The 25879-nt window shown below is 38.8% G+C and overlaps 1 protein-coding gene across 2 annotated transcripts in view; it reads right to left on the bottom strand.

Annotated features, from left to right (window-relative positions):
- Positions 1-25879, bottom strand: part of PCMTD1 (protein-L-isoaspartate (D-aspartate) O-methyltransferase domain containing 1) — an 89744-nt gene that overhangs the window by 24888 nt on the left and 38977 nt on the right. Inside the window, exons 2-3 of one of the 2 annotated variants that reach the window (XM_065398629.1) lie at positions 14911-15341; positions 9615-9717 (exon numbers count right to left, since the gene is read on the bottom strand). In XM_065398629.1, the coding sequence (XP_065254701.1) occupies positions 9615-9717; positions 14911-15217 (410 nt within the window). In that variant the 5' untranslated portion in view covers positions 15218-15341. Of the gene's footprint in view, positions 1-9614; positions 9718-14910; positions 15342-25879 lie in introns of those variants that run through there. The other variant, XM_065398630.1, reaches the window with a different exon arrangement.

Below are 25879 nucleotides of genomic sequence, written 5' to 3'. Positions count from 1 at the left end.
GTTTCTCAAATGTTGCAGTAGAGATGGATCTTGTACAACCAAAGTTAAAGCCATTGTTTGTGCACTGTTCCTTCATAACTTCTAGACATGTTTTATCTTATCCATTTTATAACAGTTGATTCTGATACTTTCCTTCCTCCAAGGATGGGTAGAGGAAGACGCACAGAATTATAGACATACATAAGTGTTTAGCTCTCAAAAGTTGCCCCAAAGCTTTTTCTGAAAATAAAATTTTTAAAAAATGTATCTTAAAATCCCAAATCTTCAAGCCAACACAGGAGCTGTGCTGGGCATGGGCACTCAACAGTCATACGGAGGTTCCTGTTGTGTCCACTACATGGGATACTTTGAAGGAGTGTTGATGATGGCCCAGTGTCAGGGTATGATCTAGAGGGGCTATTTCAGCCTGTGGTGTTTGGGGGGCTCTGCAGTAGTCCCTGCTCCTGACCCCTCAGTTGAGGAGGTAAAATTCAGCTCCCCACCTCCTCACTCTCCACCTGCATAGAGACTGAATACTGTAGCCAGAATAAAAGAATGTCATCCTAAGAAAACACATATGCAAGTAGATTTCAAAATTTACAAACACGTTTTAAATACAATTTTGAAAATTATTTCCTCTTGCAGGAAACCTGTCACATCATGGTTCTGTGTTTCACCCTCCACAGATGAGATCATGAACACAAACAGTCCAGGGAGCTGCACAGCCTGTACTGCTTGAGATGTTCTTTATATCATTAACTTTAGCAGGCGAAGCACGAAAACTATGAACTAAGGTCTCAATAAAAAAAGCCTTTCAGTGAATCTTCAAGCTGTGTTTATTTGTGGTATGTAAATCTACACAAGCTGGTGATTTGGGAAGAAACAGCTGTGAAGGTGGTGGATTATTTCTGGACATGACTAGCATTATTTCATTTTGTTCTAACTTCCCGTCTGGGTCATTACTGATGCTAGATTCCAATGAGGCTCTTATTTTAAAAAATCCTAAGAAGCAGTATAACAATTTGGTATTTCAAAACACTTATTTGTTTTTAAAAGAATTGGAGATTTTATTATCCTTCATGCATCCAGCTTTGCTATTACTTTACCTTTTTTATGTTAAGACCAAGACAGGCCAATTTCTTGTGGCCTAAGAAAAGGAAATTAAGTGTTGGCATACACAAAATATTTTAAAAGCAAATTATGAATCTAATATTGATAGTCCATGGAAAAAGCTTTGGCTCTAGCATTCATGTCTAATAAAAATATTGTTTAAGTATTCAAAAATCAAGAAGAAATTAAACTCACATCTCTTAAAAGCATTTGTCAATTGCCTATAGTACAAGATTTAGGCAGAATAAAAATATTTCCTATACAAGTCTCAGTTAGATTTACACCTTTTCAGAATCTTACAGTGTGAAAGTATACAGATTCCAGAATTAATTCTCAGAATCTATATCACTGTTCAAAACAGTCTCTTGTACTTTGAAGATGTTGATATAATCCCAGAGATAGTCCTTGCTAGAGTATCAGTTTTTTTCCTTCTAGTATTTGGTTTCTTTTTCATACATTAGTGTTTGTATATTAACCATAAATTTTATATGCTGATGTTCCAAGTGATGAGGATGGCTGCAAAGTCAAACTTATATGGAGGAGATTGGATATAGAAAAGCAACCTGGTTTGCAAGAGCCTCTCTCTCTTGGTAAGTAATAGTGAAGGACTTCTGATCTCTTGGATCCAAAAAGGATTATCCCTTCAACCATTTTACAGCCACAGTATTATAAGGATTTCCTCTTGATCTTTTAGCAGTCTAAAAGACAATTAAGAGAAACATGTACTAGAAATTTTGGATAGCATTGAACATCCACAGCAAATGCTCCCAGAGCCCCTTCTGTTAAGAAAATAGAGTATTGTGTTTTGATTTAGTCTATTTTCAGTATCTCTGAAAGTTTGTATTTGAGTGCTAAGTCTTCAATGAAAATTTGATTCCCTCTGGAGAACCATCTGTCAATTTGGCCAATTAATATTCATATTGTATACCTATTTGCATTGCCAAGATATTAGAGGTCATTGCTCAATAACAATTCCTGTGGCTTTTTGTGGGACAGGCTGAAATATTGCTTTCTGATATTATTAATATGTGGCTCATTGTTAATAACCTCTGACATTCCCGTGCAACTATTCTGACTCCTCAGTTCCAAGACGCTGATGTGCTTCTGAGTTGTCAAGAGACTTGCAGCTTAAAAAGGTACTTTTCATATATTGCCCAATCCAGGAAGGGGTTTCCATTGTTAATGCTGTTCTCATAAGGGAGAAATTTCTGACTATGTTTGTGAACAGTCAAAGACTAGATGACTACGTAAGGAATTGAAAAATTGTATCATTATTCAATATGGGGCCATAGTGACAAATATAATTTTACAAGATGCACATGTAAATTCTTGTTTCTATTACATCATGTGGTAAGAAGACAAAGGCAAAATCTTTAAGTCAATTTTCACATTTTCTCTTTACTATACACACTTTATACCTTTATTTTTGAATAAAATAGCACTTTCTCCCCAAATCACTTGAGTTGGCCTTTCTCTAAGTGGTATATTGCTTTGGGGGGCATTTAACCATTAATTCTTTTTCTATAACATTTGACATCTTGGTTACTATTAATTCTAGACTATTATTGCTTTTATAAGCAAATATAGTCTTAAAAGCTCCTGTATGTCCCCTTTCCCATCAGATATGGTATTAACACTACTATTTCGGGGAATACATATAAAACTGAAGACAATCTGAAGAGTAAACTATACTAGTAAACCTGTGAAAGCAAGTGACCCTTAAAATCTGTAGTGACATGTAGCACTATGCATCCACTACAACAATGAATGCAATAGGTTTAGCATTAGAGATGTAGCTGATAATGTTGCAGATAACATTTCTCTTTGATACTTCATCTTGTACATTTATTCAACTTCAAACTAATGCAGTAGTGCATTAAATACTCAGAATCACATAAAACCCAAGCAGAGCTCAGAAATAACTTTGGAGCACAAGATTACCTGAATAAAAACGGAGGTAATTAGTGTATTACATGACCCTTAGATATAAATTTTCAAAAGCTAATTTGTTGATGTTTCATCCATTTCATTGAGAGAGATGAGCAAAACCACATTTCTCCCTATCGGATTATCTATGGAGAACAAATACTTGTGATTCAATCACTGGTTCTTGCAAATATTTATGTCTAGACTTGTCACCCCTTCAGAGTCTGTTCCAGAATTTAGAATCCTTCACGTAGCGTATCTAGACCTTGAAGATAAAATAGAAACAAAGATTTTGAAAGAATGATCTAAAGTGATTCCACTGTGGGCTTTAAGGTTTTGAATAAAGGGAAGACTTTTCCCTTCTCCATTTCTTCTGCCACAGTATTTTTTCGTGCCTCAAGTTTTCCCATCAGCAAATTTTGTGATGAAAATTTGGAAAAACAGATAATCTTTCCATTGAAGTAGTGCATATCATTTTATAGAGTGAAATCTCAATGTATACGTCAACATAAATGTCCATTATAAAATATGAAGCTAGTGATATTTGCTGTTGACTTAATAGTTTGATCATGGTAGTCAATAGCTTCCTTTGAGTCAGTTCATAATTCTACTCCTATCAGAATTTGTAGAAGCAAAAGAAGTTTGAATGGAACCAGTGTCCCTTTTTCTACTTTTGTCTAGGAGATCTTTCTACAATGCTTCTTCAACTAGAGGGGATTTCTTCAACTAATATAAAATGGGTACTTGGGAAGATTCAGTTGCTGCACCTACTTTTGGTAAGGCTGGCTGCAATATCCACTTTTAGAGTCCTGCAGTTTATAAGGCATCATGGTTATAACTATTCCTCCTTTGTAACATCTCCAGATAATGGAAGATGAGGAATATAAACAAATGTTTGCCACACTCTCATAGTGTCAGAGAATTCTAATAAATAATCTCTTTTTGGTGATCCTTGTTAGACTAGTAAAGTTCAATGACAGTTCACCCCCTCTGGAATGGCACAAGGTTCCAGAACTTGGAACAGGTTCAGGGGTTACTTTTCTCTTTTTTTTTTTCCATTTTCTTTTTGATAGCTTATATCTTTTGTCTTTATAGCAGGATAATCATTCGACTGCAGCTGGATGAAGACTATTTTCTTCTTTGATGACTCCTAGGGGTTGCCAATTCTGGTTGGACGTATTCCTGGAGGTGTCATCACAGGACATAATCTTTAATTAAAGATTAATCTTTAATTCCTGGAGACTCCAGGAGAATCCTGGAGGGTTGGCAACCCTAATGACTTTTTGTGCATGACTATTGTTTGAACTTCCTTTACAAATGGAGAAATTAGCCTTAACAATGTTCTAACTAAAATGAACTAAATTTTACTGGAGACTGCTGGGAGACTGACAATAGAAAGTTTCACTTTCCCAGTGCAGATACAACTTACTAAAAGACTTCAGGAGGAAGTCTTACCCATAACATTTATCCCAGAAGTAGTACTAGAATCCTAGTCACTTACCATTGCAGTTGTTTCTTTAGAAGAGTAGCGATAAATTCTTTTGATCCTGAGAAGAGTGTTGATATTTCTTTCACGGCACTCACTTCAGCAGCTTACACACGTTTGGTTTTTGATAGGGTGTTAGGAGATGGGCGACCTAGCCCTGCCCTGTGGCTCTCCCTCCGAGACGGATATTCTAGGTCTAGAAGCCGACTGGGAGCAGAAAAGACAACATATTCCCCTTCAATAAACAGGTGAAGCGGGGCCTGACACTTTGCACATACGTGCTTTAGATAGAGCCTTCTTAAGGACTGAGTTTTTCCTTAGGTGGCATGCATCCTCGCTCAAATGTTAAATGTGGAAGCGATTCTTACCACACGTCAAACTCAGACCAAGATCATCCTTCAATTTAATGCCTAAATAAGCTTTCTTTTACAACAAATCTTTCCAAAGCGTAATCAGAATTAAGAAAGCACTTTCTATCTAGTTTGCTTCTAGAGGTAAAACTATCTTGTGAAACAGAATCAAGACAGAACTTTACTTGTCTTAGATTATCAAATGACAATTCCATCTCCATATCCAGTCACAGGAGAATTAAACCTTTACAGATTAGCAGGATATGGATATAAATACAAATGATTACTGGAATGATTTGCCTTTTTAAAGCAAGACTCTGAAGAGTTGTTTTATGTAGGGGAACAGCTTCAGAAGGGCCAAATGATGGCAGCTGAACCCCCAGAAGGAGTCAATCACCCTAAGCATCGAAGAAAAGGAGCATGCTTCCCCCGCCCCCTAAAATCTCTTTAAGGATGAATATGCTACTTTCATAGTGCTCCCAGACTCTGATCTAAACCTGTCCCGCCTGCTAAGAGACTAATCTTTTTGTCTATGAATTTGCTCATCAGGAATTGGGAGAAAATTATAGGTTATGCTATACAACACAAGATTTCTGCATGTTTCATCTTTTATTTCTCCTATAAAAGAGGATGTATAGCATACACTTCAAATAACTCCATGTGTTTAAGTTGTAAGAACTCCATGTTAAGCATCAGGCTTTAGCTGCATGATCCCCAAGCAAAATCCCCATGTGCTGGGCTGGAAATATACAAAGCATCCAGGAAATTGTCCTATAGGTATCTATAGTTTTTTGCTTGGTGACTGGTTGACAAAAATTTAAGCTGAAAGAACCAAGCCAAGCAACAAGGTATTTCACTACACTTTTTGAAGACGCACTGGTGAACTTCTTTGAAGTGATTTTTATATTTTTATCCAAGACATGAACACAAAGACAAGCACAGAAATACTGAAACTTTTGCCACTTGGAAATGTAGTCTCTGCTCCCATCTGGGTTGTGCACAGAAATGCCCAACACAGAAAGATTATGGCTTATAAGTACAAGTGACTAGAACAGTCTGGAATAGTATTATTCAGCATATTACAGAACCGTTGCTTAAAATGTGTATTTAAAATCTAGTTTGAAGCTCTGTAAGTAGCTAAAAATAAGCTAACCCAATTTTAAAAGATAAGAGATAGCCAGTTAGGCCCAAAGACTCCTAGTCATCCATTGAATAAGTACAGGACAGGAAGTAGCAATTCAAACTTCCACACTTTGTCCTGTCAGTTCGCCTCAAATATAACCTCAAATATAATTAGTTTGAGTTATACCACCAAATAAGCAGATGAAAATTATTTTCAGTCAATAGACCCCTGCTGGGTTCAAGCCAGTGATCTAAGTGAAAGACTCTGCATGCCTTTCATGAACACTTTTTCCTGGAACGCTTCTCATCCAAGTATTGAGCAGATCCAATCTCAATCAGCTGAGAACAGAAGTCACAGACCATAGTATCCGCAGGGTAGGTATCTCATTTATCAACTGAAGCCCCAGGAACCAAAACTAGGCTTCCAGCACAACAGCATGTTCCTACTGTGTCTTTAGGACAGACATCCGTTTAAAAAATATTTTATATATTATAAACAAATTAGTAGGATCAGAAGAACAACTCCCTTAGAACACCATGTATCAGGTCTTCAAGATATCACCCATCCAGATACAGTATTAACTCGGTACAATAAGCTTTATTTTCAAAGAAAATAGCCAAAATTAGCGATATTCAAGACAGGAAAAATCATCCATTAGGCAGCCAACCCTTATTCCTTCATTTGTAACCTAGTGGTTACCAAATATATTTTTATCAGGAAGCACTTACACACTTAACAGAATTTTGTTTGTTGGTTTAGTTTTTTTAAATAGCCATTGCTTGGTTGCTTTTTGTTGCAAGAATGATGATTGAGTAACATACTGTGGCGTAAAAGATCCAAACTTGTTAGTGGGCATAAAAACTTTGTGTATGATACTTACATTAATCCCATGATCTAGTTACACAATGGAATACAGTCAAGTCACTTGCAGCTAAAAGAATGAATTAACTATCACCTTAAAGTAGAGCAACATTCAGAGCACCACAACTAAATAAGTCTTAGTGAAGCAAAGGGGAAAAAACCCTTTACTATTTCAATTCATTGTAAGACTTCCATAACATATCTCAAAACAACTGTCCTTCAAACAAGGTATAGACATTCATTTACATTCAAGAATAAGAACATGCCAAGTTTATAACTAAGTTTTTAATAAAGTGAAACAAAGGGACTGAAAATAAGTAAAACCACTGTTTTTAACCTTCATCTAGTTCAAAAATGGCCATATTTTTATTAAATTGTGATTTGCATTCTTCCTTCTCCTCTTTTCCTGCCTTCCATCCTTCCTTCCTCCCAAGCCCAAAAGATAGTTTTATGAATAAGTTATGAATGACTGAAAACTGGGCGATTTAATAAGAAACAGCATCCAAATCTTAAGTACAAGATCACTAATGTAATGTTAGACTAGAGAAAATCATTAGTTACTATATGTTAACACAGTTTTCTGTACAGATGTGTCATGGATTAATTGCTCATATTACTTAAAACACACAATTCTTCTGGCTATAATCCTTTTTAATTCATGCCAGTTTAATGCAGGGTGCACCAAGCCTCCAATTATATCAGGAGGTGTCTAGAACTAAAATGATGACGACAGTAATGAAACACACTCATCTTTTTAAATATAGTATCATTTATTCTATTGTGGAAACAAAGGAAATTAAATATACAAAAAACCCTATCAAAATAACATTAAAGATCAGATTTAAAAATTAATAAAAGCAAGCAAGCGAATTCAGCGGTAAAGCTAACCACACCATCTACAGAACTTACCTGGCTGTGTTATCTATCCTAACAAGAATGGCTCTCTCTGTCTCAGTATGGGGTAGGTCAGACCAACAGAGGGATAGTCAACACCCAGAAGTTCAGGGGGAGGAAGAAGATGGGAGAGCACATACCCAGACTTGCCAGGGCCTAGTTACTCCTCAACCTGTGAGAATATTCTTGGGGATGGGGTGGGGCTTTTCTGCCTCCCATTGGCTGGACACAAGGGTATATTACTCCTGGGGGAATTTTGCGTTACTGCGCGTGCACAGAATTCATGGCCCTTGCAGATTTCTTTGCTTCCCTGCAGAGAAATTACTTCTGATGGGGAAGCTAAGGGAAGCCGCAAGAGGGGTCACGTACCCCTCCCCAGCAGTCCAGGCAGGTTGGTTTGGGAACGCAAAGCAGCCGGTAGAGACATAAATCACCGCCAGGACAGGGGGGCTGGGCAATCATGCTTGTGAGAGAGAGACACTGTCCTTCTTACTCGCTATTGTGGCATGCTTGGCGTGAAGGGGCAGGGTTTTGGGGTGTTTCTGAGGAGGTAGGTGTCAGACCAAATTGTAGCAGCCTGCCTTCTTAGTGAATTGTTCCCATTGCTCTTAGTGAATTCCCCCATGGGTATAAAACAGGGGCAAATGTTTTAAGGCTCCTTTACATTGCCAGAGTGGTATAAAAATCAGTATGGCCTTAAAAATGCTTATGGTGCTTTAGTGATTAGAACTGGTCTAAATTTTTGGGCTGAAAAAATTTCTTATCAAATGTGCTCCATGAACTGTTTGCTACTGACCTTTCTGGAGGTGGTCAGCAGACAATATAAATTGTGAGTTTGAGTCCCCAGCCCTCGCTTGCTCTTCAGTTGCCTATGATGTAACACTGAGCATATGGCTGAATATATTTGTTGACTAATAATTAGAAGGATTTCCTCCAATGCTCCCCACTCCCATTCTCCATCCATTGTACTGTAGTTTAAATAAATTACCAAAATAATTGAAACCAGAATGATTATAGTGCATTATTTTAACAAATTAAATATGGAGAATTTTAAAATATTGTGCACAGAATTTAATTTTTTGGTGCAGAATTCCCCCAGGAATAATATATAAGGGAGCTGGCTTTCATGCCCCTCCTCCCCCAAAATGTAAAGCCTTCCTAGACATCAGGGGACCTTTTGCCTATAAGGGGAGATGACATACCAAGGTCCCCTCTTGGTACCCTCTGAGAGGGAAAAGTGAGAGGATTCAAGAGTGAGGTAAATCCAAGAGGTAAGTCTGAAGAGTGGCTATCCCAAGTCACTGGTTATATGGTGGAAGCCCTGTAATTCCGCACTGGACCCAATTAATACCTGGTACGTGAGAAGCGGATGGTGTATAATGCCACTCCCCACTGTAAAATTAACAACGTTGAAGCCAGCTGCTTAAATCCATCCCTGTGTCTCTTTCGTTCATCTGCGTGCTCTAATCAACACTGCTAAGTTACATGCTGTATGTTCATATTCAATATCTAGGCACAGTGGCGCCTCAGACTGTTAATATTAATCTGAGTTGTTATACTTATAAATTTATTCCAGATCTGCACACAAAAGAAGCTGCATAAGAACACAGCATAATAAAGTGAGTGTGTTTATGGCAAGAAGGCAGGAGGATAGATTTTGGCACTCAAAGATGTTCCCTACTTTAAAAAAAAAAAACTATATTTTTTAACTTCCACTTACCTCACTTTAAATATGTCCAACAAACTTCAAATATTATTTCCAATAATGAACATTAACAAGAAGTTAAAATTTGCAAAATATCATTTATTCCTTAATATTGTACCTCAGTAAAAAAATCCAAAACATTTCTGGTTGCAAAATGAACTGGATAAGTGAGATACTTACTTATCAAAGCTATCACTATTTTTTATGAAGCTCTCCAATTTTTCCTTGGCATATTCTACCACATCTGAATGAAGCTCTATTCCATGATTTATTCCAAAAGGGCCTGTAATTAAAAAAGTGTTTTTTATAAGTAAAGTACTGTTTTATGCACTGGTATAACACCTTTCATCTAATGGTATCACAGTGCTTTTATTAACATTTGATTAAGCCCTCCATCATGCCTACAAAAAGGGATATTTTTATACTTTTTACAGATGGGTAAACTAAGGCACATGATTATTTAGTGAGCCAGTGAAAAAGCCAGGAGTACAACCCAGGAGTTCTGGCTCCCTATTTCCTGTTATAAAATGCCCACACTACCGCAAAGAAAGCACAAGTACATTTTTCCTATTAGCCTTCATAAGAGAACGTTCATAAGGCAGTAAGTCTGATCTTTTCTTAGTCTTTTAATTAGATTTTAGAGTGGCACAAATTTTTAAAGACAGCAGGTGTTGATGGTTATAATGTATTTGTTTGTAGAAGGATTAAAAGTTGGTAAATTTAAAGCATATTATATTGAAGTGGAATCATCTCAACCGATGATGGCACAGAGATTCAGCATAGTATGCGCATATCTATACCCATTTCTCAATTATGCAGTTTCCTGAATCCGTAAGTGGTATTAGCCTTCAGCCAACTGGACCACAGAAATGTACTAAAGTGCTATACAAGTATTGATCTACAACAGTACAGTGTTTGTGCAGTTCTCTATTCAGATTAATCCCACTGACATGTCCACCACATTCACTTCTAACTCAACTCCTTATCCTTTCACCTCATTTAGTAATCATATGTTTTTAACAAACAGCTTGAAAATGAATTTCAGTTTGTGGTAAAAGGGCTAAGTCCACTCTTCTAAAGTAGGGAGGTGCAAGGAAAGACATTAAGACTAGAGTTAGGGGGGTTGCCAGGGTAAAGAGGTGGCCATATTTGTTGTGGGCATAGAGAGATAGGAATTCAATATGTAATAGGCAGCCCACAGAACAGAGATTTTAGTATCCATGCAGAGAAGAGGAAAAAAGCACATTTCAGCCAAACAGCAAGTAGAGGTTGCATTCTATTAATTCAGTAATCACTATGCTCCAAGCCTTTACTTTTAAAATTATTTAGCCCAACACTTAATTATCTAATACAAGAAGCATCCTCAAATTATTATTTCAGTAAGAAAAATTATTCATCCAGGGAAATTCGTAAGGATTTTTTCTGCAGAATAGAGGTATTGTGAGCATTTAAAGAAAAAAATATAGAAGTATTTCTGATGTTTAAGTACCCTGGATAAAAATAAATAGCAGATTCGCAGCAAAGCTGGTCTTTTATGGAGAAAAAAAACTAATACATTCCATTTGGTAAGCGTGACCTAATGGTGCAACATCACCACAATATGCTAAACAACATCTGTAATTCTTAGCATGAAATTAGAACATCTTGTACACCATGAACAAAGTGGATCCAAAAGAGGTCGTTACGTGCATTGCTCATAAAGCTTTCCTGCTGGCAGACTTACAGGAGGCAGAGTGCTCCACAAGGGAGATACCTGCTTTCACAGCATTGAAAGGTGTCCTGTTGGTACGCATACATCCTTTATTAACTTAGCTCATTGCTTCCCTTTTCTGTCTCTTGCATTACTAGTAAAGCTGGCTGTAAAATGTGAAATCCCTTCCTGTAAAAATTTTCAATATTTTTAAAAACAAATTTAACTTGAACCAGGACAAAATGCAAAAAAATAAAAAAATAAAAAAGGAAATTTTGTGTGTGAAGGCATTTCAAAAAAATATTCCATTTTAGGGGAAAAAAAAACAAAAAATTGTTTTTCATCTTCTTGTAAGAAAACTGCCTTTCAGACCCATTGCCTGGGAAGCAGAGAGCCCAGCCAGCCACTCCACCAGCCCTCACTCCCCAACCCTGGTTCCTGCTCAGCCCTTCTAGCAGAGCGCTTTGGGCCAGCAGAAAGTGAAATTGACAAACACCTTCCAGATTGGCAGCTGACATTCTGATTTTCCCAATGGAAAAAGGAAAATTCTTCTGCAAAACTGAATTTTTCCCATAGAAAGAGGGTATTCTTCATCAGAATATCATTCTAACAAAAAAGTTTCTGACTAGTAATTAGAAGTAGCTAGCAAGCGTTCTTACAAAAAATGAACAGGCGTCAGTGTTTTCAAAACAGAGTATTTTAGAAAATCTTTCCTGGGAATCGCAGCAGGTTTTCAAATATAATTTACTATAAATGAATTCACATTCCCCTAACCTAACCTCCTAAATTATTTTCATGTATCTAGTATTTTTGCTGCACTCTTAGCTGTTTTCAATTACAGTTACCGCCATCTGTTCCAAAATTCATGCACATTTCCAAACCGATTAATTTTTACCACTTTTCAAGACAATCATGAAGAATATCAAACACATTTTTTGAGTTTTGTGTCTGTCAGGGTAATGAGGAACATTTGTGTGTAATACTAAAACTTTTCATGATCAACGTGCTACGAGGCAGCAATTAGTTTCTGCAGCAACATGACTATCCAAAATATGGAGTGTAATGATACATACATTTCAGTATTGCTATGTGTTATATTGAACAAAACAGAGGTGGTAACACTATTCTCATTAGCTTTTCCAATTTGAGGATATGACTGTATTGCTATGTGTTATATTGAACAAAACAGAGGTGGTAACACTATTCTCATTAGCTTTTCCAATTTGAGGATATGACTGTATATGCTATTCCAGAATGGTCTTACCAATTCATAAAAACTGACACTACCCTAACTTTTGTGTTACTTCCTGGAGTAATATTCATTTCCTTCACAATGTGATTATACTAACCTCATCAATCATCTACCACCATTATTAAGTCTTGGAAAAGTGTTTGCAGTTCTAATATCTTGTAATACCCAATTACAGAAATCAAAGGATTTGTCTGTACTGATCATTAAAATTATGTAAACTACTCTTTCCGTGTGTATTATCTTCCTTCTGTTTATATTAAACTTAATCTCTGACTACTGTAGCAAGTTATATAGACCACTTTGTATTTTAAAAATTCCTCATTTTCAAGTCACCCGCAAATTAATTTAGCGTCACATTAACATTCACAAAATCATCACTATGGTATAAACTACTACTCCCACCCTATACTGAACCATCAGATACCCAACCATTGACAAACAAACAATCTTCGGCTTCCTAACACTAATCCGATACAGTACAAATTGAAACAATAGGCTCCATTTTGAGAAGGTGTAAAGGTTCCATTTTCCACAAAGGGGCTGCCTTTATTAAAACCAGTAAAATAAACCTTCCTTTTCAAAAATATTTTGTTCAAATATTGCTATAAATCTGACTAACCACGCTGAGTTAAGAACTGCAGAGCAGGTTGTGTCTGCTGATTCACACAGTTAGAAGGCCCTCTGCTGCAGGTCTCACCCCTCATGTGAAAAGGTGGGGAGAAATCAGTCACTTTCACTACTTAGTTCTCTTCATTCACTTTCTGGAAATCAGGACAGGTCATTCTTCAGAGTCAGAATTGTGCTGGGTGAGGAGACAGCAGGCCAGGCAGCACACATCATGCACTCCTGACCCCAAAGAGATTAGTTAGATAAGGTAAATACAACCTCATATAGAGAAGCAGGTGCAGAGGACCCCTAGCCAAATAAAACATAAATAAATATCAAGACAAAGGGCTTTATTTAATCATCTTCACTCTTGATATGATCTCGGGAAATATTTATGGTCCTGCGCACAGGGCTAATAGCAAACAAAAGAGGAAGTAGTCTCTAATCATATTATATGTATATTTATACTTTAACAGCTACTGGGGAAGAACTCATACAAAATTGCCTATATTTATCATCTCCCATAGAGATAAAACTCCCCAAGCTCATAAATAGAGAGCTAGCACAAGAGGTACAGTACGTTACATGAACAAAGTGAAATACTATAATTCTTTTAACAGCATGTACTGGAATTTTGAGTTTATACCTATGAATGAATATTTTACCAGAAGCATTACTGCTTACTATATTGTATTGGGTAAGGAAACGAATCTCGGTTTCCACAAGAGGGAGCACTGAATCAGCTCTTTGACTTTTGTTTACATTAAATTGGAAGGAATCCTACACCTCTTGGAAGTGAATTGACAGATTAAATCTGTTACACATTCTCCTCCCATTCAGAATAGTAACTGCTTCCCTTAATGGTTTTCTGCTCTCCATTATCTCTATTTGTAAAAATGAGTAATCCAAGACTTCAAGAACTCCATATACTGGAAAAAGTACACATTTTGTAAGATTGTTGTAGCAGTAAAAGTAGTGCTTCCTTAACTAGAAAACAATACTGAGAGATACAAATATTTATTTAGTGGAAGAAAAATGTGGCTGTCACACTTACATCCCACTACCAAAATAAATGAAATTCTGTTGTGTAATGCAAAATTATTACAATAGGTAGAAAACATCTGAGGATACTTATAAAAATCTGCACTAGAGCTTAGTTTCTTTCATTTTTAAAACAAATGCATTTTAATGTACATTTTCTGCTGTCTAAGGTATAGTTTTAAAATGAAATTCAGTTAGCAACGACATACCACATTTTCTTTTCAGCTGGTAGCACAGCTTTATTTAAGTACAGTTGAGAGGATGAGTAGTAAACTACACAGCTAACTTAGCTTAAAAAAACCCCAGTCTTAAGCAGTAAATATCTGCCATAAAATTTACTAATACTGTTATTTAATCTAGGTTATTTTGTGAAGAGCAGCTTACTTTGTGTCCTAAGCATATAAATTTCTTGCCTTCTATGTGAGCAACAATCTTTAAGCGTCCTTAGTGAACTTAAAAACTGCAGAAAAATTTAGAAATAATTGTTTCCATACTCCCTGTTGAAAATCATAATATTCTTTGTGACAACATTTGGCTTGTGTGGGAATTATGGTGGTGTCAAAAAGGCTTGCAGCTTCAGGTGACTACAGAAGGTTAATCTGTGGCTGAGGCTTAAGCAGCAAAAATATTGTTTTCATTAAAATGCAATTCTTAAAAAATGCTTTTCAATAACAGTTTTTCTAAGAATTAGCTAGCAGCTCTTAAATATTTCACAATATTCTGAAAGCACATTCCAAATTCTTAACTCTATGCTTTTTTCATTACATTACTTAAAAACTATAACACATTAAATCACAAAACCCTGGCAAAAATGCTGACGTGTTAATCTAAGAATCTGTATTCAGTAACCAACATTTCATATACGTTTAAAATAAAAAAGAAATTACCTAATATTAATCCCACCATTGTACTCAAATATCCGGTTCCGCTACCCAGATTCAGAAAAGATAATCCTGGTTGAAGTTTCAATGCCTCCATGACTTCAGAATAAATGCAAGGTGCTGATAAGTGTATATTTCCATGCTTCCAAGCCAAGTCTTTATAAGCATTGTCCCTGTATCCTTCTAGATAATAATCACCACGGTCAATTGCTCTGAAGGCTTGCTCCACTCTCTCAGTGCGAATATACTGAGCTTCTTTCAAGTTATCAATTAAATCATCATTGTCTTCCCCAGCACTCACAGCTCCTCCCATGATGAATTTCTATGATAATTCAATGAATTTGAAAATACATTAGCAGGAGCGTTTTGAAGTGTCAGTGTGTAACAGACTCTGTTCTTTTCCTTTCAACAGCACATCAGAACATCACAAATGAATCCTGGGAGAAAAAAAAAAAAAAGTTTACTTGTTTTGAATTTCACAGGGAAAAAAGGCAGCATCAACTAATTAATACAGAGATCACTTAACAAAAGGGGTAGCAAGGGGAAGAACAGTAAAGCTACTGGTTTGAAGTGTGGTTCGACTTCACTGGAAAATTAACAAAGTATTAAAAAAGTGACAGTAGTATTCCATGCTTAAATCTTTGTCTTCCAGATTCAATTTACTTAGTCTACATGTACAAAGATTCCCCCTCCCCCCATAATTGTCAAGTCTGAATATTCACCATGTTCTACTCTGTTTAGGCTCTTGCACTGAACCTATCCCCATGGTTTCTGAGCACCTTAAAAAAAAAAAAAGCTTTCAAAAAACATTGAGTGGGATTTTTCAATAGCATCTACATAACTTTCAGTGGAACTCGTGCTTCTAAATCACCCAGGTACTTTTGAAAATCCTGCCTAGTATTGGACAAATAAGTGTTCTTTCCTAAAAGAGGAAAGGTTATGCCTGGGGTTTTTGTTTATTTTCAAACTATATAATCCAAATCAATAAAGTTAAGCTATGTTCTTTCTGGTTTGCATCACTAGTGGTTAAACACCACACCGACTCCAGATGTCTTAACCGTTTGGATAATGATGCATGAGCTGGAATAAAATTCCGCTCAGACTCACATACTGGTAAAATTCTATGATTAAGTTTATCAGCTACAGGGAAATGGGGCATTTTTGGGGAAACACACCTTTCAAACATTCTTACTGCATCAAGAAGCAACAAAAAAGGGAGGGAAGGGGCAACCTTTTTCTACCAATCACAGGCGTAATTACTACCTTATATGTGGACCAGTCAACATAGGTAAGAACAGAAATCACAGTTCCTGTCTCAAAGTTTAGTGGACAGTATTAGTTTCACAGTAACTGCATCTGTATTCCCCCGTTCATGGTCTACTCCATGAGTTCCCGCTTTCAGGTTTCCAGCCATCACCCGTCTTTGCCTAGGGACCCTTGTTCCACTCCTTTCTGAAGAGGGGTGTGAAGGCTGCACAGTCCTCTGCCATCTACTGCGGTATCTCCAGCAAGCCAGTCTGCCTAAAAGGCCAGCGTGTGTACTTTGCAGTCTCTTCAAGAGCTATGACTAGTGTGTTACTAGCAGTTACAAGTTACCACATGGCTCTTTCTAAGCAAGCACTTTTATTCTTCAGATAAAAGCATTACAGAAAAAATATATTTAAAAACCCAACAAACATTTCTATATGCATGCTAAAAGCTCACAAGAGACTACGCAGGATTATGGGGCTCAAGTGGGCAAAAGTCATTCCAACTCTTCTTCCAGGGTTGGGGCATCCCTTGGACAGAAAATCCTGTCCATCTGTTGGATCAGGAAGAAGAGCCCCAAGTCAGTGTAAACTCAGGCTATTTATCCAAAAATCTTGCCTTTGTCTCTTGGTCTCTGAATAATCCAGTTTGAACTAATATATGTGAGCCTTACTGGGAGGTATTATAATCTTCACCACCATCCACTGTTTTTGATTCCTGGAGGAGCTGTGGCAGCCTGCCCCCAGGGAGTAGAACACAATCACCATTCATTTCATACAATGGACCCCAAAGATACTTAAACTTTATTCAATAAGGTCACCCAAGGATATGGCAGGAAGTTGTCATATATGCCACAGACCTCCACCTAGGCTTCATATATGGATGGAGCCCCTCTCTCACACACACATGCAGAATATTATCTGCGCTGGCAGTGCAGAAGAATGACCAGCCCAATTCAACTCAAATGTGGAATGTTCCACAAAATCCAATACAGTAACTCCTCGCTTAACGTTGTAGTTATGTTCTTGAAAAATGCAACTTTAAGCGAAACGATGTTAAGTGAATCAAATTTCCCCATAAGAATTAATATAAATATGGGGGATTAGGTTCCAGGGACATTTTTTTCCACCAAAAGATTATATATATATATACACACACACACACACACACACACACACACACACACACATATACACTATAAGTTTTAAACAAACAATTTAATACTGTACATAGCAATGATGATTGTGAAGTTTGGTTGATGTGGTCAGGGGCGGCTCTATGTTTTTTGCCGCCCCAAGCACGGAAGTCAGGTGGCCTTCGGTCCGCTGGTCACGCGGCATTGGCGGCGTTTCTGTGGATGATCTGCTGGTCCCGCGCCTTCAGCGTACCCGCCGTCGAATTGCTGACGAAGCCGCGGAACCGGCAGATCACCCACAGAAATGCCGCCGAATCCGCGTGACTAGTGGACTGAAAGCTGCCTGACTGCCGCCCTCATGGCGACCGGCATGCTGCCCCCCACGACTTGCCGCCCCAGGCACGCGCTTGCTGCGCTGGTGCCTGGAGCTGCCCCTGGAGGTGGTGAAGTCAGAGGGTGGAAGAGGGTGGGATATTTCCCAGGGAATGCCTTACTGTTAAATGATGAAGTAGAACTCGGCTGAGCCCTCAAGGGTTAACACGTTGTTAATGTAGCCTCATACTCTACAAGGCAGCACGAATGGAGGGAGGGGGAGACAGCATGGCAGACAGAGACACACACCCTGTGTGTGTGAGAAAGAGAGATACACATTGTCCCTTTAACTACGCTGAACCACTCTAAGTAGATTGCCTTTTTAAGTAGACCAGGAAGTTGAGACAGCAGCCGCTGCCAGCACGCTCCCTCCATCCTGAGCCCTGTCGTGGTCGCTCTCCCCTCCCCCCCCCGCTCTATGGAAATGGGGTAAGCAGGGAGCAGGAGCAGGGGTGAGGGGGACACCCTGATATTAGCCCCTCTCTTCCTCCTCCACAGCAAGCAGGAGGCTCCCGGGAGCAGTTCCAAGGCAGAGGGCAGGAGCAGCACATGGCAGTGGGGGGAGGGACAGCTGAACTGCTGGCAATTGATAGCCTGCTGGGCAGCGGCCCACAGGGAACTTAAGGGAGTGGGGAGCTGATAGGGGGGCTGCCGGTCCATCCTGGTTCCAAGCCCCCACCAGCTACCTCCGACGGGCTACTCTTTCTGCAAGCAGTGGACAAAGCAGGCGGCTGCCAAATGACATTATAAGGGAGCACTGTGCAAGTTTAAATGAGCATGTTCTCTAATTGATCAGCAACGTAACAACGAAACAACGTTAACCAGGACGATTTTAAGTGAGGAGTTACTGTACACTTGGGAGCTCAGATGGTAGAACTTTTCATGTTAGCCACTAGAGGACAAAAAAAAAAAAAAAAAAAAAACTACAAATATTTGTATCACTCCAATCACTAGATTGACAATGGTACACACATATAAACCAAAACAGTAAAATAGGAGATGACAATAGCACATTTAATTTGCATATTTGTATTTTAAAAAATTAGTGAATAAAATGTTAGCAGAAATTCGCCTGGCACCAATTATCTGCTAATTAATGTGTGCCAAGCAAGAATGGGCATTTTGCCTTGTATGGCTTGAATGCATTCTAATAGAATATATAAGACTTCATTCACAAAAAGCATACCAGCTGCTATTTTACTACTAACTACTTAGACACATTCCAACTGGCACTTGCAGCCAGGATCATATATCCCAGTGAGGTTTCGGCCTATTTTAGAATACTCTCTCTCATATACCTATTCAAATCCCTAGTTTATGCGTTCCTATTTGTGTGGTCTAAGAAGTTGGGAATTTGCAAGGTTACAAATCGCAGGTATACACAATTGTACAACCCTACAACTGACTGAAAATCTGGCACTTAACGTTAGGTTTATTGAAGTGACCAGTGCAACACTCTTGCTGGAGTGAGGTACTTTAACAGAGAACCTTAGTTATACATCTTTAAAAATGTCCATAATACTGCAGAACTACTGAATTCTGTGACAAGAAAAGCAAACAGAATGAAGAGACTGATGTAGAAATATTACATTGATACAAAAACTACATTGGGGCATCATTAATGTTGGGAATTTAAATATACAAATATCAGGAATTTCAAGAGTTAAAATGCTCCCAACCTTAGCTCCATTATCACTGTATGAAAGAGTTCTGTAACTCTAAGAATCGTTTCACTTAGCAACATAAAAACCTCAAGCTGAATCAATAATCGCCATTTTCCTCTTAAAGACAAAGACTCCAATTTGCTGTTGTATGATGATGTAGTATTCTCATCTTTTAGGGTACAGATCTATACACAATTCAGTGGTAATAACTTGTCTTCATAAATTTATATTTACGTTCTTTGACTCTTTACCTATACAATGTTTTGTCTCAGATAATATTTTAACCATTGAAAGTAACTCAAGGACAAATATTTTGTACACCTTGTATAACTTTAAGTAGTATGGTCCCCTCTGGACTTGAATGTGAGCAAAAAAATCAATATGGGCATTTTGGTCCTTCCATCATCTTTTGTTTTGCTGCTTTGCCACCAGATGATGGGCCTTGTGTGTCCAAAATAAATGTAACAAATACAGTAATACGCAATACAAATACATTGCAAATAATGAATATTGTATGTTATGGAGAATGAGGGAGCCATCTGTATATTTTATAAATATATGCACCTCAATTTACCTGCTTGGAGTTAAATCAAAGGAAGCTGATAGTGGTATACACACAGGAAACAAATCAAAACAATGACAAAGATAAAGTACCCCCAGAAAGAATACCAAGGGTCATTAACGGAACAATGGGGGTGCTATTAATTGGTAAATGGCCAGCTGCCAAGCTTCAGGTTAAAGACCCTGACCCAAAGAGAGGAAAGGGGGCAAATGGGCAGCTGCAACTGGAGGTGAGTCTCTCTGAGAGAGTTCTGCAGAGGTGTTTGTCTCTCCCAGTTCAAGGGTAGGGATGTCTATATTCTTTCCTTGCAATTAAAACTTGCAAAGGAATAAAGTTTAGGTAAGACCCGGGTGTTGGGTTTACCCCTTTTCTCTGCTTGCTACATACTTTTGGGTGAATAAATAATACTTTGTTTTGAAGAACCTGTTTCTGAGTCATTTTAATCAGCCACTGCTCAGATTCCTGGAGGAAAAGGGCTTACAGGTGCCAAGCACAGGTGGATCTGTCATGTTATCACAGTTGGTAAACTGGGGGTGGGGAGTGCAGCATGGTAGTGGTAGGACTGCATGGCTCCACCTGAGAAGGGTGAAGATGAATGCACCTCTCTGATGACACGTTGCACTAAGAGAAACTAAAGAGATCTAAAGCGCAACTTGCCCTCTAACAGTGATATATGTACTTTAAGAATTGCAGAACTGTCAAAGAAGAAGCTACAAAACAGTGACAAAATGTTCAGGAACGCATGTTCCAAATGGCTGAATATACTGGGGAAAATGCATTCATTATTGGAGAACTGCAAATTGCATGTTCAATTTGAATACTCATTTGTGAAAATTTACCTTCCAAATTCAATAAGTAAAACTATTTGAATTCTCCTAATAAGATTCTAAATGCCCAGTGGATTTGTTACATGCACATTTTCACAAACCTTTCAGAACATTAAGCTGTTTGGATTACATAAGAACTGACACCCACTGCAATCTATTCATGCCCTTTCAGTTTTGACTTTACATATCTTTATTACCCCACGTAGTATCTCCCCTCTGCTACACACTTAAAAAAATCCCTTTTTAATTTTAGGCCTTTAAAAGCCACTAGTATAACCATATTGGTCTTACTACTTTCCATTTTCCTTCCATTTGTTTTCTGTTGTGCCTTGAAGATTAATCCCTTCAGATATTAACTACTTTAGTTCATGTTCATGGAATCCTAACTATAGACTTACAGGGGTTTATTATTTATTTTTAAGGTTCATTATCTTTATACTAGTGCTTTCATCCTCTATTCTTAGTACCATGCTCTTCTGTGAACAGCATTACCTAAATGTCCAGGTTCTCAGCCAATTCTTCCATACTGGCCAATATAAGAAATAAAATACCTATGATCAAGTTAGTTCCAGTACTCTCCAGAACAAGATATCGGATAACATTTTCAAAAGTGCCTAAGTTCCAGTCTCAAAAGTGGCTTGGGCATTTAGGAACATAAGACTCATTGAAAGTTAATGGGCCTTAGGGCTGGTCTACACTGGGGCGGGGGATCGATCCAAGATACGCAACTTCAGCTACGCGAATAGTGTAGCTGAAGTCGAAGTATCTTGGATCGAATTACCTGGGGTCCACACGGCGCAGGATCGACAGCCGCGGCTCCCCCGTCAACTGCGCTACCACCGCTCGCTCTGGTGGAGTTCCGGAGTCGACGGTGAGTGCGTTCGGGGATCGATATATCACGTCTTAACGAGACACGATATATCGATCCCGGATAAATAGATTGCTACCCACCGATACGGCGGGTAGTGAAGACGTACCCTTAGGTTCCAAATCAATTCCATGCAAAGGAAAAAGAGCTGAGACAAAAGTACCAGAAAGCAAAGGAGAACAATACTAGCTCTGGCATCAACACATTATTAGTGCTTTTTTGTAATAAACTAGATGCTACAGTCAGCAGGGCACCTGCCACCTCTCCATGTAACCAATGAGAACACTTCATGTCCTGGAGAGGAGGAGGAAAAGGCAGCACCTCCCCACCCGCTGCAGCGATGAATGAGGTGAGGCATTTGGCATCAGGCAGGAAGCTGGCAATAACCCAGAATACTGCAAGTTGGCTGAAAACCAGGAATTGTTCAGTACCCAGCTGGACCCCCAGACACAGTTTAAATGGCTCAGGCTGACACATATTTCATTCCTGGGAGAGAGACTCTTGAAGATGCAAGTGATAACTAATGAACCATAATGTAGGCAGATATACCCATACACTTAGCAAATGCATACCTTGTATGTTAACTGGCAAGACAAAGCTGATGAAAAGGCAGAATATATGGGCAAATGCTTTCTACCCAGTATGGCTGCAAACACTGTTCACCTTAATTACTGTACGAGGTGGAAAATTCTGAGTAGCTGCAACAGTTATCATGGGCTGCCAGCACCACCACTACCCAACCTAACAACTGTTCTCTATTTCATTATTGGCAATCTCATTGGGGAGAATCTCACTAACAATTTCAGAACAACTGTTTGCAATCAGAGATTAAACGAAGTGCTCAAATGAGGACGAGTTCTCCGAGACCATGCAGGACTCCAATCAAAACATGAGGGATGCGAAAGAGTGGTGCGAACAGTTGCTAGAAAGGAGGAAGGATGGAGATGCACAGAAATACATGCGACATCTACCCTGCTGTTTGAACAAGTTGTTGACCAGGGGGCAACAAGGACACCACCGCAGTAGTTCTACCCACTCCAAAGAATGGACAATATGCGTTTCTGGGAGGGATCATACCCTCCAGCCCCTTCCTTTAGCCACCAACCCTCCACTCATCAGTTCCCACTGCACTCTACTCCAGCGGACAAGAGCTCAAATAACACAATTGTTTTGATTACACGTACTGTCATTTGTGATGCACTGGTGTTGAGTCTGTATGCTGCACTTTTTGCACAAAGTTATGGTGTGTGTCACTAGTAAAGTCAAAGTCATCTGTAAGTTGCTGACTCTTGTGACTGGCATGTACTGTTGTTAATAAAGTACACATTGCTTGAAAGTTTATGTTTATGAAAGTTTGTGATTTCTGACATTACAGTAGTACTAGAAAATAATTCATATAGGCAGAAAGACTTCCATACCTCAATTAAAAAATTGAATGGAGTTGTCACCCAGTCCGGAATGACTCATGACTGTGAGTGCCAACCTCAGGGTAGACGGGCAAAAACCATGGCAGACACCCCAAACTGGTGGTATGTTCTATAGATTTCACCAACCCAGGAACACATGTGAACTCCTGAAACACTGTAATAGTCTTACCATGGAGTCACAGACAGTCCCCTTGGGCACTCCTGTATTTTGCCACTCAGGCAAGCTGGACTTAGTGATAAATGGTCACTAATACCAAAGATCACAAAATATTCAGGTTGCTCCCAGTCCCAAAAGACCAGTCACTTACCCCAAGTCAATCTGTACCTCAGATCTCATACCAAAAAACACTTGTAGCCAATCCCATAGTAAACTAAATAAGGATTTATTAACTAGGAAAAAGAAATGAGAGAGTTAGTTACAAGTTAAAGCAGGCAACATATATACACATATGTGTGTTACAGTCTATGGTTCCAAAAAGTAACAGAGGTAACCTGTCAGCACTGAATGTCTTTTAGGGCTAACTCAGGTTGACCATGGGGATCTCTACTTTTATTTCCTAGCTCCAGCACTGTGAGAGTCCAAACAGAAAAGAGATGAAAAATTTTCATGTCAGGTCCTCTTTATTTCCTTCTTCCGGAATTCAAGCTAACAGCACAAGCTTTCTTGCATGTAGCACCTTCAATGATCTATGGGGGCCATTGACCCAGTCTATGTATTGTGATGTTTCAGAATGGCCCATTTGTGGGCAGGGAATAGTCTTTGATGGGCAGGGGAACCATTCTTTTTGCATGCATTCACAAGTTCAGAGCAGGCATTTTTACGGTTATAAAGCAAAACTTACATATTACCTAGAACATGGGATACAGACATCACAAGTAAGATTAATACATGCAGCAACTTATAAGGATTCCATACAGTTTAACCACATCCTTTCAAGTCTAACACCTATCTTAAACAATACTAACATACAGGTGAGCTGGTCTGGTTTCCTGCCATGAATCTGTCAGCGCTGAGCTGACGCCTGTAGCCTTGGCAAGAGCTAGCATCCCGTCTACCAGCATCACAGTAGTATTTAGAGGTCAGTAACACACAGAGCTAGCATCCCGTCTACCAGCATCACAGTAGTATTTAGAGGTCAGTAACACACACACACACACACACACACACTTCTTCAATCTAAAAATACACCAGTAATTATTTTATTAATGCTCTGATACATTCCTTGTCAGCCTTCCATACTTCAATAAAACATTCTTTGAACTTGAACTTCCAGAAATGTAGGGCTGGAAGGCATCTTGAGAGGTCATCCAGTCCAGCCTGCAGTGATGGGGATTCCACAACCTCCGTTGGAAGCCTACACCAGACTTTATCTACCCTTAAGGTTAGAAGTTTCTTCTTAATATCTAACCTAAGTCTCCCTTGCTGCAGGTTAAGCCAAGTACTTCTTGTCCTTCCTCCAGTGGACATGGAGAACAATTGATCACCATCCTCTTTATAACAGCCCTTGACATATTTGAAGATTGTTATCCAGTCCCCCCTCAGTCTTCTTTGCTCGTCTAAATATGCCCATTTTTTAAAACCTTTCCTTATAGGTCAGGTTTTCTAAATCTCTTATTTCTGTTGCTCTCCTCTGGACTCTCTCCAGTTAATAGGCAGCAGGTTTAAAACAAATAAAAGGAAGTATTTCTTCACACAATGCACGGTCAGCCTGTAGAACTCCTTGCCAGAGGATTCTGCGAAGGCCAAGACCATAACAGGGTTAAAAAACACTAGCTAAATCCATGGAGGATAGGTCCATCAATGGCTATTAGCCGGGATGGGCAGAAATAGTGTCCCTATCCTCTGTTTGCCAGAAGCTGGGAATGAGTGACAGGGGATGGATCACTTGATGATTACCTGTTCTACTCATTTCCTCTGGGGCACCTGGCACTGGCCACTGTCGGTAGACAGGATACTGGGCTAGATGGATCTTTGGTCTGACCCAGTAGGGCCATTCTTATGTTCTTAATTTATCTACATCTTTCCTAAAGTGTGACACCCAAAATTGGACACAGTACTCCAGCTGAGGCCTCACCAGTGCCAAGTAAAACAGGACAATTGCCTTCTGTGTCTTACCCATCACACTCCTATTAATATATCCCAGAATGATATTAGCCTTTTTTCGCAACTGCATCACATTGTTGACTCATATTCAATTTGTGATTCACTATAACTACCAGATCTTTATTTAGTAGTACTAACACCCAGCCAGTTAGTCCCCATTTTATAATTGTGCATTTGATTTTCCTTTCTAGGTTTACATGTATATTATCCACACACACACCCCACCCCCGAAACAAAATCAATCACACACCACAGGTTTGAGCAGAGTGTAAATACAATATACCACCAGTTACTGCACTAATGATCACATAAAAACACTGTCAAGTTATTACCTGTAATCAAAGTAAACTTTTAAAGTTTCCCTCATGCAAACTGCACTACAGCGGCATTGTTAAGCCAGCCTACTTTCAGGCTGTTTGAATTCAGCAGACAGCCTGTCCACCTCTCTCATCCACCCTGGCAATAAGGACTCAAATATTATGCAATGCACAATATTCAGCGACACCTTTGGCAATGTTTTGCTCACTGAGATACAGGCTTGTCATGAGACATGGCTATATGTCCTTCAGTCTTCCAAGTGCAAACTACAAATACATTGTGCAACTGCTCAGGTGACAGTTAAGCCTTTACTTGCTTCTGTCCAGCTTACCAGTAGATGGTTTCATAAGCCAGAGAAACATCACCAGAATTGTGACTGGCAGAGACACCCCATCAATGTCAAGTGAACAGTGCAGGAAACAAGTCCCTGTTTTCTGCTTGTTAGAAAGT

This window comes from Emys orbicularis, chromosome 2 (genome assembly GCF_028017835.1).
Source record: "Emys orbicularis isolate rEmyOrb1 chromosome 2, rEmyOrb1.hap1, whole genome shotgun sequence".
Lineage (NCBI taxonomy): Eukaryota > Metazoa > Chordata > Testudines > Emydidae > Emys > Emys orbicularis.
The sequence above is the reverse complement of the archived record's forward strand: the minus strand, read 5'-3'. Positions and strand labels throughout refer to the sequence as shown.